The 16,123-nt window shown below is 40.2% G+C and overlaps 1 protein-coding gene across 1 annotated transcript in view; it reads left to right on the top strand.

The window, feature by feature from the left end:
- The window catches only part of DGKH (diacylglycerol kinase eta), a 170,279-nt gene that overhangs the window by 87,122 nt on the left and 67,034 nt on the right, over positions 1–16,123 (top strand). Inside the window, exons 3-4 of the mRNA XM_054391362.1 lie at positions 6,861–6,971; positions 9,765–9,845. Of these exons, the coding sequence (XP_054247337.1) occupies positions 6,861–6,971; positions 9,765–9,845 (192 nt within the window). The remainder of the gene's footprint in view (positions 1–6,860; positions 6,972–9,764; positions 9,846–16,123) is intronic.

Raw genomic sequence — 16,123 nt, 5'->3', positions numbered from 1 at the left:
GGCCTGCATTCAGCATACTCTGTTTCAATATTAGCTTTTATAAACTTTCCTTGTATTACCCACTCAGTCTTTTGCTCTTCAAACTGAAGAGTTCCAGCTGTTACAGCCTCTCTTTGTAAGGCAGCTGCTCCGTCCTCTGAATCATTTGAGTTGCCGTCCTCTCTACCTTTCCTTAACCCTGTTTCTTAAGTTGGAGAGACCAGAACTGTTTGGCACATCAGTGTTTTATATAGCAGGAAACAATGTCCTTTCTCTTGGTTTTGATACTTATTCAATTTTCAATAATAGGATAGGTTGTCTTTAGGACAACTGGCCTCCTGAGCTGGCAGATGGAGTCAGGGAGCAGTATAGTCCTCCTGTAATCCAACAGGAAGCAGTGAGGGACCTGCTGAGCTACTTGGATCCCCACAAGTCCAAGGACCAGATGGGATCCCTCCCAGGGTAATGAGAGAGCTGGCAGATGAGCTGGCCAAGCCGCTCTCCATCATTTTTCAACAGTCCTGGCTCACTGGTGAGGTCCCAGATGACTGGAAACTGGCCAGTGTGATGCCCATCCACAAGAAGAGAGGGAAGGAGGAGCCAGGGAATTACAGGCCTGTCAGCCTGACCTCAGTGCCAGGGAAAATTATGGAGCAGATCATCCTGGAGGCAATCACAGCGCACCTGCAGGACAGGCAAGGGATCAGGCCCAGCCAACATGGATTTAGGAAGGGCAGGTCCTGCGTGACCAACCTGATCTCCTTCTATGACCAGATGACCTGCCTGGTGGATGTGGGGCAGGCTGTGGGTATAGTCTACTTGGACTTCAGCAAGGCCTTTGACAACATCCCCCACGGCAAACTCCTGACCAAGCTGTCAGCCTGTGGCTTGGACAGCAGCACTCTGCGCTGGGTTAGGAACTGGCTGGAGGGCCAGGCTCAGAGAGTGGTGGTGAATGGTGCACTGCCAGTGGGCAGCCTGTCACTAGTGGTGTCCTGCAGGGATCAGCATTGAGTCCCATCCTGTTCAATATCTTTATCGATGATCTGAATGAGGAGATTTGAGTCCATCATCAGTAAGTTTGCAGATGACACCAAGATGGGGGCAGGTGTTGATCTGTTAGAAAGTAGGAGGGCTCTGCAGAGGGACCTTGACAGGCTGGCCAGATGGGCAGAGTCCAACAGCCTGAGATTTAACATAGCTGGGTCCTAGAGACTGGCCACAACAACCTCCTTCAGTGCTAGAGGCTGGGGACAGAGTGGCTGGAGAGCAGCCAGGCAGAAAGGGACCTGGGGGTACTGGTTGACAATAGGCTGAACATGAGCCAGCAGTGTGCCCAGGTGGCCAAGAAGACCAATGGCATCCTGGTCTGCATCAGGAATAGTGTGGCCAGCAGGAGCAGGGAAGTCATTGTGCCCCTGTACTCAGCACTGGTTAGGCCACACCTTGAGTACTGTGTCCAGTTCTGGGCCCCTCAGTTCAAGAAAGATGTTGAGTTGCTGGAATGTCTCCAGAGAAGGATAGCAAAGCTTGGTGAGGGGTCTGGCCACAAGCCCTGTGAGGAGAGGCTGAGGGAGCTGGGGGTGTTTAGCCTGGAGAAGCAGGGGCTCAGGCGAGACCTCTTTGCTGTCTACAACTACCTGAAGGGTAGTTGTAGCCAGGTGGGGGTTTGGTCTCTTCTCCCAGGCAACCAGCACCAGAACAAGAGTACACAGTCTTAAGCTGTGTAGAGGGAAGTTTAGGCTTGATCTTAGAAAGAAGTTCTTCACAGAAAGAGTGATTGCCCATGGGAATGTGCTGCCCAGGGAGTTGGTGTGGTCAATGTCCCTGGAGGTGTTTAAGAACAGACTGGATGAGGCACTTAGTACCATGGTCTGGTTGATTAGTTAGGGTTGGGTGATTGGTTGGACTTGATGATCTTGGAGGTCTCCTCCAACCTGCTTGATTCTGTGAAATAATTTACTTGGCAAAAGCCAAAGCTCTATGGCTTTTCTGACTGACAGCAGAGAGCTGTGAACGATGATTCCCAAATCTCTTTTCCACTCAAAGTTGGTAGGACTATGTTAGGTTTATTTTATGACATCCTTTGAGTTCCTCACCATTGGCATGGACTTTTACTACAGAAAAGATTTCATTGTTTGATTCTTCTTTAGGTCACTTTGTTTGAATAAACCTGATTCCTTGGGAATACACAAGAGAGGGTAACTGTTAAGCCTTCTGTTTCCTTTCTATTTCTCGAGCAACTTTGAGTCTACAAAAAGTCCCATTTTCCAATTACATTCTAACTTCATTTCTTTGATAGTCTTTGGTGGGAAGCTTTGTCAAAGGCTTTCTGAAATACTGAATCCACTTGGTCTTGATTTATCCACATGCATACTTTTCTCAATCCCATGCACTCCCTGCATGTATCAGGGTAATATTTTGTTTTACAAAAGCTGTGACTTTTCCTCATGGAGCCTATATGGATTCAGCACCATTACGCTTTTGTATGGACTGTTGTCTTACAGGATTGGAGGTTAGTGTCAGTGGTCCTTTCAGGAACCTCAAGGCTCACAGGTCAACGCCTTCTTGTCCACATGACTTAGAGATTTGGCTGGTGTAGTTCTTCCTGTATGTGTGCTTCATGTTGGTGTAGCTGTTCCAGTGTTAGAAAGAACATATGTGAGATACCATCTTGTCATCTTCTTTGGTAAAGACAGATGCCAAATATTTGATGAGGTTCTTTGCTCTTATCTTCTTATCCTTGAGTACTCTTTTCATTCCTCAGTTGAAAAATGATCCTGCCAAACCCCATGCTGTCTTTCATCTTTCACAGTATTTATGGACAATTTGGGTCTCAGTGTGAGCATCTGTTACAAGATGATCTTAAAATTTTTCTTCACCCTCTTAATTTCCTGTTTACATTTGAACTCTCTGTTTTATGGTTTTTCCTGTTCTCATTTTCATTCTCCTCACTTTTAGGAAATTTCTGATGTTTTTTTCTTCACTCTCCTGACACATTTTGAGCACTGTGTCCACTATGTACATGAAAAGGAGTAGAGGGGAGAGTTTTATCTTCAGTCATTCAGTACTTTCGTTCACAGTTGCCAATTATGCATCCATAGTGAGTTTACAATTTTCTTGTCTAAATTCAGAATATTTTTTTCTTTTAGATCTTTCCAGTAGCATCAGATGTAAAAAAAACACAAAAAACCCACAGAGTTTTGTGCAGACGTGGGACTTTACAAACTGAATGAATTTAGAAGTAAGACAATGTGGCTGGTTGTCTTTGAAATTAAAACTGTATGAATTTTCAAGTGTTATATACTGAATATTTTAAAAGCTGCTGATATAAAAAAAAGATGTTTCTCCTTTCTACTAATCAAAATATTCATAAATCCCCCTCACCTGTTTTTTGTTGGGTTTTTTTTGTCATTTAGATTATGGCAATGTAGACTTGCATTCAACATTCTTGGATAATTGAACACATGTACACTTTTTTTAAATCTATGAAACTGATCTTTATAATTGGATTTCTTCTGGAAAATATATTGCTGTGGAGCACTGTCTTATAATCACATCATCATTGTGAATAATTTTCCTGATTTTTAATGGTTACAGTGGGAAAGATCATTAGTGAATCTTTTCTAATAGTCTCATGCTTCCGGAGGGATGTTTTATTACTCAATGATATATGATACTGTATGGGGGAGCCCGAGGTTTTGGTAAGCAGATGAGAGGTGATTTTGTAAAAGCGGAAAGTAGCATGGGATTGTGGAATGTGGACTTTTGTTTCTCCTAGATTACAGTGAAGTAGTTAATATAACTGGCAGCGATTATTGCTTATGGTTCAGATTTGATGTCCAGCTCAAATTAATTAGAAGAAGGTTTCTCTGAACAGTGAGATCTTGAAGCACTGTTTGCAGTGGCATTTTAGGAGAGGAAAAGGTATTGATTGCTTTCTTAAGGTGTAGCTACAGCCTGATCAATGCTCTGGAAAAACTGCATGACCTGGTTGTTGACTATAATGCAGACCCAAATTCAACAACTTGAGAGGTCTCTTCTAACCTCAAATTACTGTAAGCGCTCTGACTTGTGTGTGTATTCAGGAAAGAGTTATTAGCAGATTATCTAATGGCTCAGTTGGCAATTGGAAGTTTTTTGCACATTTTAAAGGCTAAATTAAGTTAATTAAGGATATCTGGCCTAAGCTTTTTGTTCAGTTTTAATGCCTGCAGCTGCAGTACTGTCTATTTGAGATGCTCAGACATCAGCCCAGTGTATCTATTGGTGCTATTATGTAAGCTTCAGATGTGTATTTCCTGAAATGCTTACGTTTTTCAGGTTAATGTTTACCAGCCTAGCATTCTTTTTAATCTTTTGTTACATAAACACGCTCTGTTGAGCCTATATGTTTATGTACTGCCCACTTTAGGGAGTTAATTTTTAAATGGATTATTTGAAAAATAGTTTCATTGTTTGGTTGGGGTTTTTTATTTATTGATTTGATTTTAGGGAAACTGGTGTTTTAACAGAAATAGAGGGAAATATCTTATGTGGGCGTAAAAAGGACATAGAAGAGTAAATGAATTCTTTACTGAATAACAGCTCAAAGTTTAGTGAAATTCATGTTCTTTGAACAGATTTTTAAACTCATGAAAATACTCAGTATATGTGACCTTTAAAGGTCTCTTCCAACCTCCAAAGCATCCTATGATTCCATCTTGTCTCCTAGTACACATACTGAGTTTTAGGGAACATGAATTTCACAGAATCACAGAATGTTAGGGACTGGAAGAGACCTCAAAAGATATCTAGTCCAACCCCCTTGCCAGAGCAGGATCACTGTACCAGATCACACAGGAACACATCCAGGTGGGTCTTGAATATCTCCAGATATCCACAACCCCCTGGGCAGCCTGTTCATTGTTCTGTCACCCTCAAAGTGAAAGATGTTTTCCTCATGTTTCCATGGAGCTTCCAATACTTTGACTTCCACCCATTGCCCCTTGTCCTGTCACTGGGTATCACCAAGGAAAACCTGCCTCCATCCTCTTGGCGCTCGCCCTTTACATATTTATAAACATGAATGAGGTCATCTCTTAGTATCCTCTTCTCCAAGCTAAAGGGCCCCACCTTCCTCAGTCTCTCCTCGTAAGGAAAATGTTCCACTCCCTTAATCATTTTTGTGGCTCTACACTGGACTCTTTCCTTCCATTTTGGAAATATTTCCAGTAAGTCAGTGCCTGCTATGTTTATGGAGTACTGTTTCCTTAGAATTTAATCTTTCTGGCCTTCTATCTTCTGACCCTGGATGACACACAGAAGTCACCTACTCCCATCCTGTATGATGAGCTTTTGCAGTCTTGCAAAGCAATATGAAAGTGCTGCATGACTACAATGAACAGCTGCAAATAAACACTTGTATTTGATAATAAATCTATTTATATCATGTCAAGCTGGCTTATTCTAGGGTCTGTAAGAAAATTTCAAGCAATCTTAAAATGGTGTGTGGTGTGCAGACCCTTTCACCTGGGAATTGCTATCCCTTAGCTGGAGCAGGAAGGCTGATGAAATGTGTCAGTCCAGGTTGTTAGCATGTGAAGTGGGATAAATCCAAGTTTTCAGCTGTGACGTTTCATCTGAGAGGATTGCTTTTATGACAGCATAAATTCAATTGCTTTGTGACTTTTGCACCATATTCTTAGTTTTTGATGTTAGCGGTATGTAAATGAAGGGCTTGCTGTATGTAACAACGATGTTTCTCATTTTAAGGAAATGGTAGAAACATTAAAATGGTTTCTGCTTTTTCTGTGTTATCACTTCCATTAAAGTTAAGTAGAATTTGACATCTGATAACAGAAGGTGATGTTTATGAACTTCAGGTCAGGTCTTGATTAGGTCTCTAAAAGACCTAGAATAAATTCAATGATGTTTATATCACATTGCCTAGAATTTGTTTTGTTATAAGAGTCTTGCCATGTTACTACACTACAAAATGGAAATATTAGAGGCCATTTAGGAGCACAATATCAAAACGTACCTGCTTTTTCTCATTAATTTCAAAACTCGTGCAATTAGTATGCTGTGTCATGTCATTTCAGCTGATTAAGTGGAGAATTTCTGTAACTGGTTGGGTGAATCTCATGCATGCTGGCGAAAGCAGCTTGCACGTTTAAAATACACTCGTGTGTGTCTTACTCGTTTTAAAAAATGCTGCAGAATTCAGCCTGCAGTGGAAAGGTTTAGGTCACTGAATTGTGTTTTCCCCAGAAATGTTTGCCTGGTAAAAACATCCCTTGCTGTTACTGTTCTTACACTTTCTATATAATAATTATTCCTAATGGTGGGCGGATTTCATGCTGAAGGCTTCAGTTCAGCAATGCACTGGAAGTCCTGCATCATACTGGATAATTCCTTCTATTTTAATGGCGTAATTGATGTCCTTGAAATAGACACACATTTCAGCACTTTTTTTGAAAATGTGGAAATTGTTTTTTCTCTTCAAAGTCATCAGATTTGGAATTGGAAACGACCTCGTGTAGATGGTTTTTAGCATTTATTTTTTTCTGAATTGTGCTGCTGTTGGTTGTTGCTCACTTTAATATTTGCAGGTTTGCAGCTGTCCAGACAGTTGAATTATTTTGTGTTCATCTTCATGATACTTTTGTGCCGCTTAACTGCCTTTTGAGTTTACATGTAAAATTAGCATTTTTGCCACCATTGTCATTATCTAAGAAATAGCACTGCAAACAGAATTTGTCTCAATTTATATGAAGAGGTAAAAATTGAAACCACAGTTATATGAGGAGTAACATGTTTTAAAAAGCGTAACTTTCATCTATATATGTAGCTATTTAGATATGTATTTACATTGTCTTATGTATTTTAATATTTTTCAGACAAGTGTAAAAGAAGGATTACTACTGAAGCAAACAAGTTCTTTTCAGAGGTGGAAAAAGCGTTATTTCAAGCTTCGAGGTCGTACCCTGTACTATGCTAAGGATTCAAAGGTAATTCTTTGCTATTAGCATCTAATGCCCTATACTTGTAACTTTCATTTTTAAGTTAGTATAGTAATAATAATAATTTAATGATTTGGTAGTGATTACAGAATATATCTGGTTGGAAGAGACCTTGAAAGGTCATCCAGTCCAACCTTTGACCAGCACTGAAGGGTCAACACTAAGCCTTGTCTCTAAGCACCAAGTCCACATGGCGCCTGAACACACCCAGGGATGGTGACTCCAGCACTGCCCTGGGCAGACCATTCCAGTGTTTCATAACCCTTTCAGTGAAGAAGTATTTCCTAATATCCAGCCTAAACCTCCCCTGGCACAACTTGTAACTGTTTTTTCTAGTTCTGTTGCTTGTTATCAAGGAGAAGAGGCTGGCTCTTTCCTTGCTCCAAACTGCCTTAAGGTAGTTGTAGAGAGTGATGAGGTCTCCCCTTAGCCTCCCCTTCTCCAGACTGAACAACCCCAGCTCCCTCAGACGTTCCTTGTAGGTCATACGCTCCAGACCCATCTTCACCAGCCCCACTGCCCTTCTCTGGACATGCTCCATCACTTCAATATCTTTCCTTTAGCGAAGGGACCTAGAATTGTTTTATTAGAAACAAACTGTATATAAGATGTAGTGTGTTAAATTAAATTAACTTCAAGGAAGATTGGTGATTTCTCTTTTTTTTTTTTTTTTAATGATGTTTATTTTATCACAGCTATTTCAACCCCTTTGAGTATTCAGATAAATAATAAATTTATCTTAAGAAGATATGGAGTTTTCCTTGGGTGGTTCTCAGGCAGTCAAATCTAGCATTTAAAAAAAAAAAAAAAAGGAACAATTGGATAATGCTCAGAAGTTATCCCTCAAAATGAATTCTATTAAAATAGGACCATATGACCATAATACCATTTAACATGTAGCAATGGTTACATGAAATCATCATAGGAAGGATTTCTGCCAAAACTGGTATCTAAGGGAAAAAGTTGTATGTTGTTACAGTGTGAGAGCTGAAATCACCCTCCCACACTGACAATAACCAGACTAGCTCAGTGCAGAAGCAAATGAAGCTGTATTTACAAGCAAAACTACAATCTATGATGAAATGCAATAAATATGTACAAATAAACACTAGTCACAACATTTACAAATATGTACAATCAACAGAAAAACACAACAAAGCCCTGTGGACTCCCCGAAAGGGAGGGGCCCTGCTTCTTCCCCCCACTTCTTTTTCTCTCCCCCCCCTTCCAAGAGCTGGCATGCAAAGGGAAAGAAAAGCAAGAAGCTGTGGAGGATTCATGAGACTTAGCTTGTCAAGGTCAGTATGCAGGTGTATGTTATCTTCAGCCAGGAGAGAGAAGCAGCAGGCAGACAGACTGAGAGAAGATGGACTGCCTGACTTTGTTTTCTTTGTTTTGAGTACTGACTCTTAAACATTTCTATCTCTCCAATGGAAGTGTTTAGAATAATCATTATTTTGCTTTCTTACACCCAATAGTGATTTATTTACATTCCTTCACTTTTCTGCTTGAACTTTGTGAAAAAAATTAAAGACCATGGTCTTAAAACCATCACAGTTATCAACTGAAAGTTTTGGTGGGAAAATTGGGAGTGGGCAGAATGAAATACTTCTTTTCAAACGGCATTTCCACCCTCAAGGGCCAGGACTGAGAGTATTTTGGCTTGTTGGGCTGGCTCAGTTTGTGCTGTTTCATAGCAGTAAGCATTTATTTTTCTTTACCCTGAAGAAACTCATGGGATCTCTGGGTGAAGTGCTTCATGTCTCCATCATCTTCTATAGCCTGGTCTTCCTCTCAAAAATATTACTAAGGCATGAAGACCTCTTTCTAGGGATACATGACTGTAGTTGCATGCTGTACAGTTCTGTGGGTGTGATGAATTAAGGAAACTATCATCTCTCCAGGGAACCCAGCACTGAAGCACCTCTGTTGTCACACTTCTCTGCACACAGTGCTACCCGAAGCAGTTCATATAGAGACTCAACAAACGTGGCAGATAAGAGCTCTGAGAATGCCAATGTTGCCTGTGCCCTAAAAATGAGAACAGGATATGTCAGGAGTAGGCAATTTTACAAATGCACTGTAACACTAAATCTAGACAAACTGAAACTCCCCCAACATTAATTCTCCTTCCCATTGAATGGAAGAAGAATGTGGTATAGCTGAAAAAACGGGGAGGTGTTTTTGTTGGTCTTTTATCTGTGCTTCAAGCTCCATCATGACTTTACCAGAACCTAATTAATTCTTTGCCAGAGGCTGCGGTGTTTGAAGAAGACATATACTTCTCTTGCTGAAACATCAAAAAAAGTATTGGAAGGGATCCCTTCAGGTCCTTGAGCTCTGTTTTCTTAGATGAATATTGTATCATAGATGTTCTCTCATGAATTTGGAGTTCCATCCTAAAAGTGCTTAATTAATTTATATTTTACTAAATGTGAATCTGTTTCTTCTGACACCATATTTCTGCCACAGACACCCCAAAGCTGCATCTATTTAAAAAAAAAATAAGTCTTTAAAAGAGATTTCAAAAGAAATAATCTTCTTTGAGCCACTTTTTATTATGCTCTCATGTACCACTTGGATATCAAACAGGGCTGTGTTTAGGGGTCGGATAGGAAGTCTTATGACATTTCATAAGTCTTTTCTATCTTTTCATAACTTCTTTTCCTGTTTTTATTTTCCAATTGGATGGGCACAAGGAAGTGAAAACACAGACTGTAAGCATACCTGAAAGTGGACTCTGGCTATATTTAATGTTTTTATGTTATTTTCCATTCACAGTCTCTAATATTTGATGAAGTTGACCTGTCAGATGCCAGTGTAGCTGAATCAAGCACAAAGAATGTCAACAACAGCTTCACGGTATGGAACCATTATTTATATCGGTTTTGAAAGGTGTGGAAAGATCATTACTAAGAAAATCAAGAATCCTCTGAATTGGTTCTCATTTTTCTTTAGTTGGAAATAAAATGTGCTTGATTTGGAAATGGTGTAATGTATCAGAACAATATTACATCAGCTATTGATGATTTTGCTTCTGTGATTTGTTTTTTTACAGAAATTAGAATGTTAGATAATAATTGCTTCAGAAGATGATGATACAAGGCATTAATTTAGCAAGATTCAGTATTAATACTTCATTAGTACTTAGTATAGTTTGATTTTTGTACTGTGCTTTGAGGTGGCATGCTAAATCGATTCAAATGTAATTGTGTTACTGCTTTAATTTCTTAGCATAACATTTTTGGTTTTCTGTCATACTGAAGTGTACTTTGTATTTTTTTCATTGTGTTGGTCATATTCCTGTGTGTTTCCAAGTCACATGGAAAAGCTGTCTTCACAGTTGTGCCTTGATTCTGATGCTGGTATAAGAAACAGTGTTCCTAAGTCCCTGTTTCTGTAAGTTCACAAGTGTGTTTTACACACAGGTCTTGCCATTTATTGTTCAACCGCTTTGTTGGAACTAAGTGATAACGTCTGACACAGTTCCTCTGCTGATTCTTAACCTCTGGAAAAGTAAATTTTTTGAACAAGAACTAGCTATGAGGAAGATTGTGAGTAAAGTTCTTCTTCTGAAGGTCTTGAGTTCTCCTGCTGACTGCAATGGCATCATTTTTCTTAACCTGCAAATCCCGTTATTCTGTATAAAAATGTTGAATTTCCATTTTCCTGAGGATTTTTATTTCACAGGTGGTTCATGTTGTTGTTATTATTGATTCTTCTCCTCCAAGACAGTCCAGCACAAGCCTCCTGAAAGCTTCATCAGGTCTTCCTTGCTCTGGTACCTCCCAGGCAGCTACTGAAGTAGTCAGGATATTTCAAAGACATGTTCTTACTGGCCAGGACAGTTCAGTGTTGTGTCAGTCTGAGCTTCTTTACTGACTAAGGATGCAATTAAAAAACATGGAATTGGATGGAAGGTCTCAGATGAGGGGGGTGGCTGTGTGAGGTACCACTTGGCTTTTGAAAAATTCCTTTCTGTTGCTTAGAAGCTCTGCTTCTGTCTTCATCCTAGTCAGAAGTAAAGCTGTGATGCAGGCATATCAGACACCTGAGGAATAATGAGTTGACTGTCACTTATTGTTCAAGACAGGATATAAGGCTCTGCATCTTCTGAAGACTCAAACTTTCTTCACTGTAGCTTCCATTACAGGAAAATAAAAATTAAGAAAACTCTGTCAATAGTATTACTGCTGATCACTGAATCATGAAATGAGACATTCACCTGGAGATCTGGATAGACCAGAGAGCTGGGTAATCACCAACTGTATGAAACTTAACAAGAGCAGATGCTGGATTCTCAATCTGGGACAGGGTAATCTTTTGTGATACATACAAATTGAGGGACCAGAGGCTGGAGAGCAGCCCTACAGAAAGAGGTCTGGAGGTTTGGGTTGATTATGGAATGTAAGTCAATGATGTGTCTTGGGGTGCATCAAGGACAGCATAACTAGCAGGCTAAGGGATGCAGTTGTCCCATTTTACACTGCACTGATGTGGCCTCACCTTGAGTGCTATGTGCAGTTTGGTGTGACTTCATCTAAGAATGACATCACACTATTAGAGTATGTCCAGAGCAGTGCTACCAGGGTGGTGGAAAGCCTCAAGGGCAAAACTTGCAGCTAATAGCTAAGGTCACTTAGTTTGTTCAGCTTGGGGAAGAGAAGGCTGAGGAGTGACCTCATCACAATCTCAACTTTGTTGAGGGACACAGTGGAGGGAGAGATGCTGATCAGTTGTCTCTGGTGACACATGATAGGATAGTGAAGGTGTGCCAGGGGAAGTTCAGGTTAGAAGCAGGAGAAAGTTCTTCACTGAGAGGGTCATCAGTCACTGAAAAAGGCTCCCCTGAGAAGTGGTTACAGTACCATGCCTTTCAAGAGTTCAAGGAGCATCTGAATGATGCTCTTAGTCATATGGTTATATTTAGGTGTACCTGCAAGGATCCTTATAGGTCCCTTACATCTTGACATACACTATGATCTGTGATATTTGAGTACTTTTATGTGGGAAAGGAAAGTGACACATGTGCAGGTCTTTTTGGTTTTGGGTGGGGTTTTTTTGTTTGTTTATTTGGGTTCGTTGTTTGGTTTTTTTCACAGTGTTTAGTATTCTGTTATCTTTTAGGCTGACTCAGTGTCTCATTCTTCACTAAAGTCATGTTTTGTATCTAGTATCAAGATTTCAGAGGAAGACAGTAGTGAAAAAAGAAATTTCAGGGGCTACAGTTCTAACAACTTTGGAGACATTCTTTTCTTGTCTGGGGTAATTTAGGGCAAACAATGTTTTCTTTAAGGATTTCAAATTAATTTTGAAAAATTACTCGGATTTCTAGCTCTCTTGGATTGAAATGTCATTTGATGTGTCTGTGAAATACAGTAACAGTCATAATTTTGCTTAATCTTTTGGCTTCTTCCTTTGTGATTGCCTAACTCAGTCTCCCAGCTATGCTGCTCAGTGGAGGAAGAGATCTCTGGTATTCCCTGCACCAGTCGGGGGTTGGTGGGGAGGGTGGATGGTTAGCTTTCCAGCAATACTCCTTATAAATTAAAACAAACATTTCTTTTTACTTTTCCCCCCTTTCATTTTAAAAAGGATAATCCTGCCTTTCCCAGAGTTACCTTTTTTGCCCTTTTTTGTTCTAAGGGCTCTGTTAATTTTTTGGCATTTTAACAAAGAGAATGCTAAATCCTTAACTTTCTCTAGTGAACGTACTCCTCTTTGCTCTGTCCAGGTACTCATGTATCTGGAATCTACACCAAATAACCATATTTCCAGGAAAAAAACCCAACCAACCAAAGAAAGAAACAAACCCAAATCCAACCAACCAACCAACAGCTTTTAAAATGAACTACATACTGTTGGTTTTTTTTTTTTTTGACAAATCCTTTTGTCATTTCATTTAAATTTCACCCCCCATCCCCAAGCTTCCCTTTGCCCCACTTGTAGAAGCTACTGGTGTTTCTTCTTTTGCCCTTTTTAGTTTTTCTATTTGGAGACAGAGGTGTGCATGTCAAGATTTTCCATTATTTTTTTTTTTGGATGAAACTCAAGTCCTAAAATCAATCATAACACAGAGATTTAAGGTTGAGTTTATTTGTAGTGCGCATGCTTGCAGAATATTTTATGTAACTGAGTATCAGTGTTTATTCACCAGGGTTACTTTTCCTTTCTTCATACAAACAAATTGAGGTTAAAGGGAAAGCTGAGATAAATAAATATCTGCTAATTAAAATGAGAAGCTGCTAAACTTAAACCTCTTAATCTGTTTTAGTTTTTTCTTTATTGCTGATGATACCACTTTTCAGTGAACAACCAGCTCATTTCTAGCAAATTCTTCTAGTGCACAAGCTTGCATTAGGGTGCCTTGTAATATATTGTTGTAACTGTTTTGTAGTTCTGACCATCCTCATCTAGAGGGTGTTAAAGACAGAAAAGGATGTCCCTTGACTCTCGAGTCTTTATATGAGATCTCAAGGCAAGGTTATTCCTGCTTGCTTGTTAGGTACCAGTCTCCTGAGTCTGTGGGAAGAGGAGTTTCAAGAAGCCAATTTCACCCATCAAAGCACCCTCTCCATCACCCACATCAGGAACCAATGAGGGTTTTTTATGGAGTCATGGAATGGCAGGGGTTGGAACGGGTCTCTGGAGATCATCTAGTCCAAGCCTGCTGTGAAGGATTGCCTAGGGCAGACCACACAGGAATATGTCCATATGGGTTTTGCAGGTTTCTAAATAAGGAGACTCCACAACCTTTCTTCATAAGGCAGACGTTCTGGTCCTTTAATCATCTTCATAGCCCTCCATTGAACACTCTCTGGTATATCCCTGTCCCTCTTTAAATGAGGAGCCCAGAACTGGACACTGCTCCAGACCCTTGACCTGCTGGATGTACCCTTGGATATAATTTGCCTTATTGGCCGCGAGGGCATGTTGCTGACACATGGATAACTTTTGGTCCACCAGGACTCCAAGGTCCTTCTCCATGGAACTATTTTCCAGCAGATCAACCCTTAATTTGTACTGATGCATGGTGTTATTCCTCCCCAGGTACAGGATGCTACCACTTATCCTTGTTGAACTTCATTAGGTTCCCTTTGGCCCAGGTCTCCAGTCTGTCCAGTTCTGTCCAGATCTCACTGAATGACAGCACAGCCTTCTGGTGTGTCAGCCAGTCCTCCCAGTTTGGTATCATTGGCAAATTTGCTGAGAGTGCACTCTGTCCCTTCATCCAGGTTGTTGGTGGAGATGTTGAACAAGCCTGGTCCCAGTACTGACCCCCAGGGAACACCACTACAGGCCTTCAACTGGGCTTTGTGCCTCTGATCACTATCCTCTGAGCTCTGCTGTTTAGCCTGTTCTGAATTCCTCTCACAGTCTACTCTTCTAACCTATACTTCCTGAGCTTACCTACCAGGATGTTATATAGGGAGACAGTGTGAAAAGCCCTGCCGAAGCCAAGGTAGACAACATCTACTGCTCTTCTAAGATCTACCCATTCAATTACACATTATAGAAGGCTATCGGGTTAGTCCAGCGTGATTTCCTCTTGGTAAATCCATGATGGCTGCTCCTGATAACCTTCTTTTCTTCCACATATTTAGAGATGACCTTGAAAATGAGCTGCTCCATCACCTTTTCAGGGATGGAGATGAGGTGACTGGTTTCTGATTTCCTGGGTCTTCCTTCTTGCCTTTCATGAAGAGTGAAGTGATACTGGCTTTCCTCCAGTGCTCAGACACCTCCTCTGTTCTCCATGATCTTTCAGAAATGCTCACCCTATGTCTGCAGTTCAGTGATGTGAGTGGGCACCTGAGTCCCTATAATGGTGCTGGGTACCCTGCTGAACACTTCTTTCACAGCACCTTGCTTCTGCCTCTGCGAGGTTTATGTCGTGTTACCTCTTTGGGCACGAATCAGTCTCCCATCCTTATTACACGCAAGCAGACAGAACACTGGTGGTGTGCTTTTGTTCCAACAGGTATAAGGAATGGGATTTTTAAAAATGAAAATGATTCTTGGATGGGCATATTCAGTCAATGACACCACTCACGGCAGTAATGGTGGTTATGAATGAAAAGATTTTGACAGGTTACCTTTGGGCTCAAGTTTCAACCTCTGCCTTCCTTTTGATTGAAAAACTATTGCACGCTGATGAGTGGGGAAAAAAAAACATGTGAATCTTACCCATGCTGCTTTTCAGTCTCTGAGCCACATGGATGTATAAAAATTATTATAACTCTGTCCTAGAGTCTTGTGAAAAATGCACAGACATCATATAGCAGCACCTATCTTTAATCCAAACTAATGTTTGAATGATTTAATTCGATTATGTGTGTGTGTGTTTGGTTGGTTTTTTAATTGTTGTTGTTATAAATATGATGGAAAATCATATTTTTAGGATAGAAATACTGGCTTTGAGGCACTGTTTTATTTAGTTGACTTTTGACATTTAATTTGGGTTAGGCCAACTTCTGGTGCATCGAGGAATTACACAAAGTCATGGACACTCAATCTCTTACTATATAGTTATAATCTTGGCTAGATTAGTTCCAGTATCTATTTGCATCTAAGAGTAACAGATGAAACAATTCACTGTTGTTCTGCAAGGTGCCTCCAGGAATATGAGGGGACTTCATCTTACCCTAACTTCAGCGTACAACTCAGTGGTGGGTTTGTAGACCTCTATATTTATGCATACAGGGTAAGATTAATAACTCTTTAAAGCAGATTCCTGTAATTGTTCAATTCAGTATAGACTCCACTGTTTATTAACTAACTCTTTCTTAGCTATGATAGGAAACTTGACATCGAGCTTTCAGCTTTCTGAATCAGGTGTTAAATCAAGTACTTTTTGTTGAGTATGGGTCTTCTGACAGTAATCATCTTTAGAGAGTGGAAGCTGCAGTAGGTAGATCTGCTGTCCTGGGCAGCCTACTGCAATTCTTAGTAATCAGAAATTGTCTGGAAATGAGACTTTATATTCTAGCCAATAACACTGAGTACTAAGATTATGGATACGCTTGCAAAAATGTCTTAGTACTATGAATTTTTTGCTGATTTCTTTGTTTTAGTAATGCTTAAACCCTATAGACCATAGTGTCTAATTATTTGTTCTGTGGAAAAAGAACTCCTAATGT

The sequence above is a fragment of the Indicator indicator genome, chromosome 1 (genome assembly GCF_027791375.1).
Source record: "Indicator indicator isolate 239-I01 chromosome 1, UM_Iind_1.1, whole genome shotgun sequence".
NCBI classification, from domain to species: Eukaryota; Metazoa; Chordata; class Aves; order Piciformes; family Indicatoridae; genus Indicator; species Indicator indicator.
This window is presented reverse-complemented; position numbering and strand designations above follow the sequence as displayed.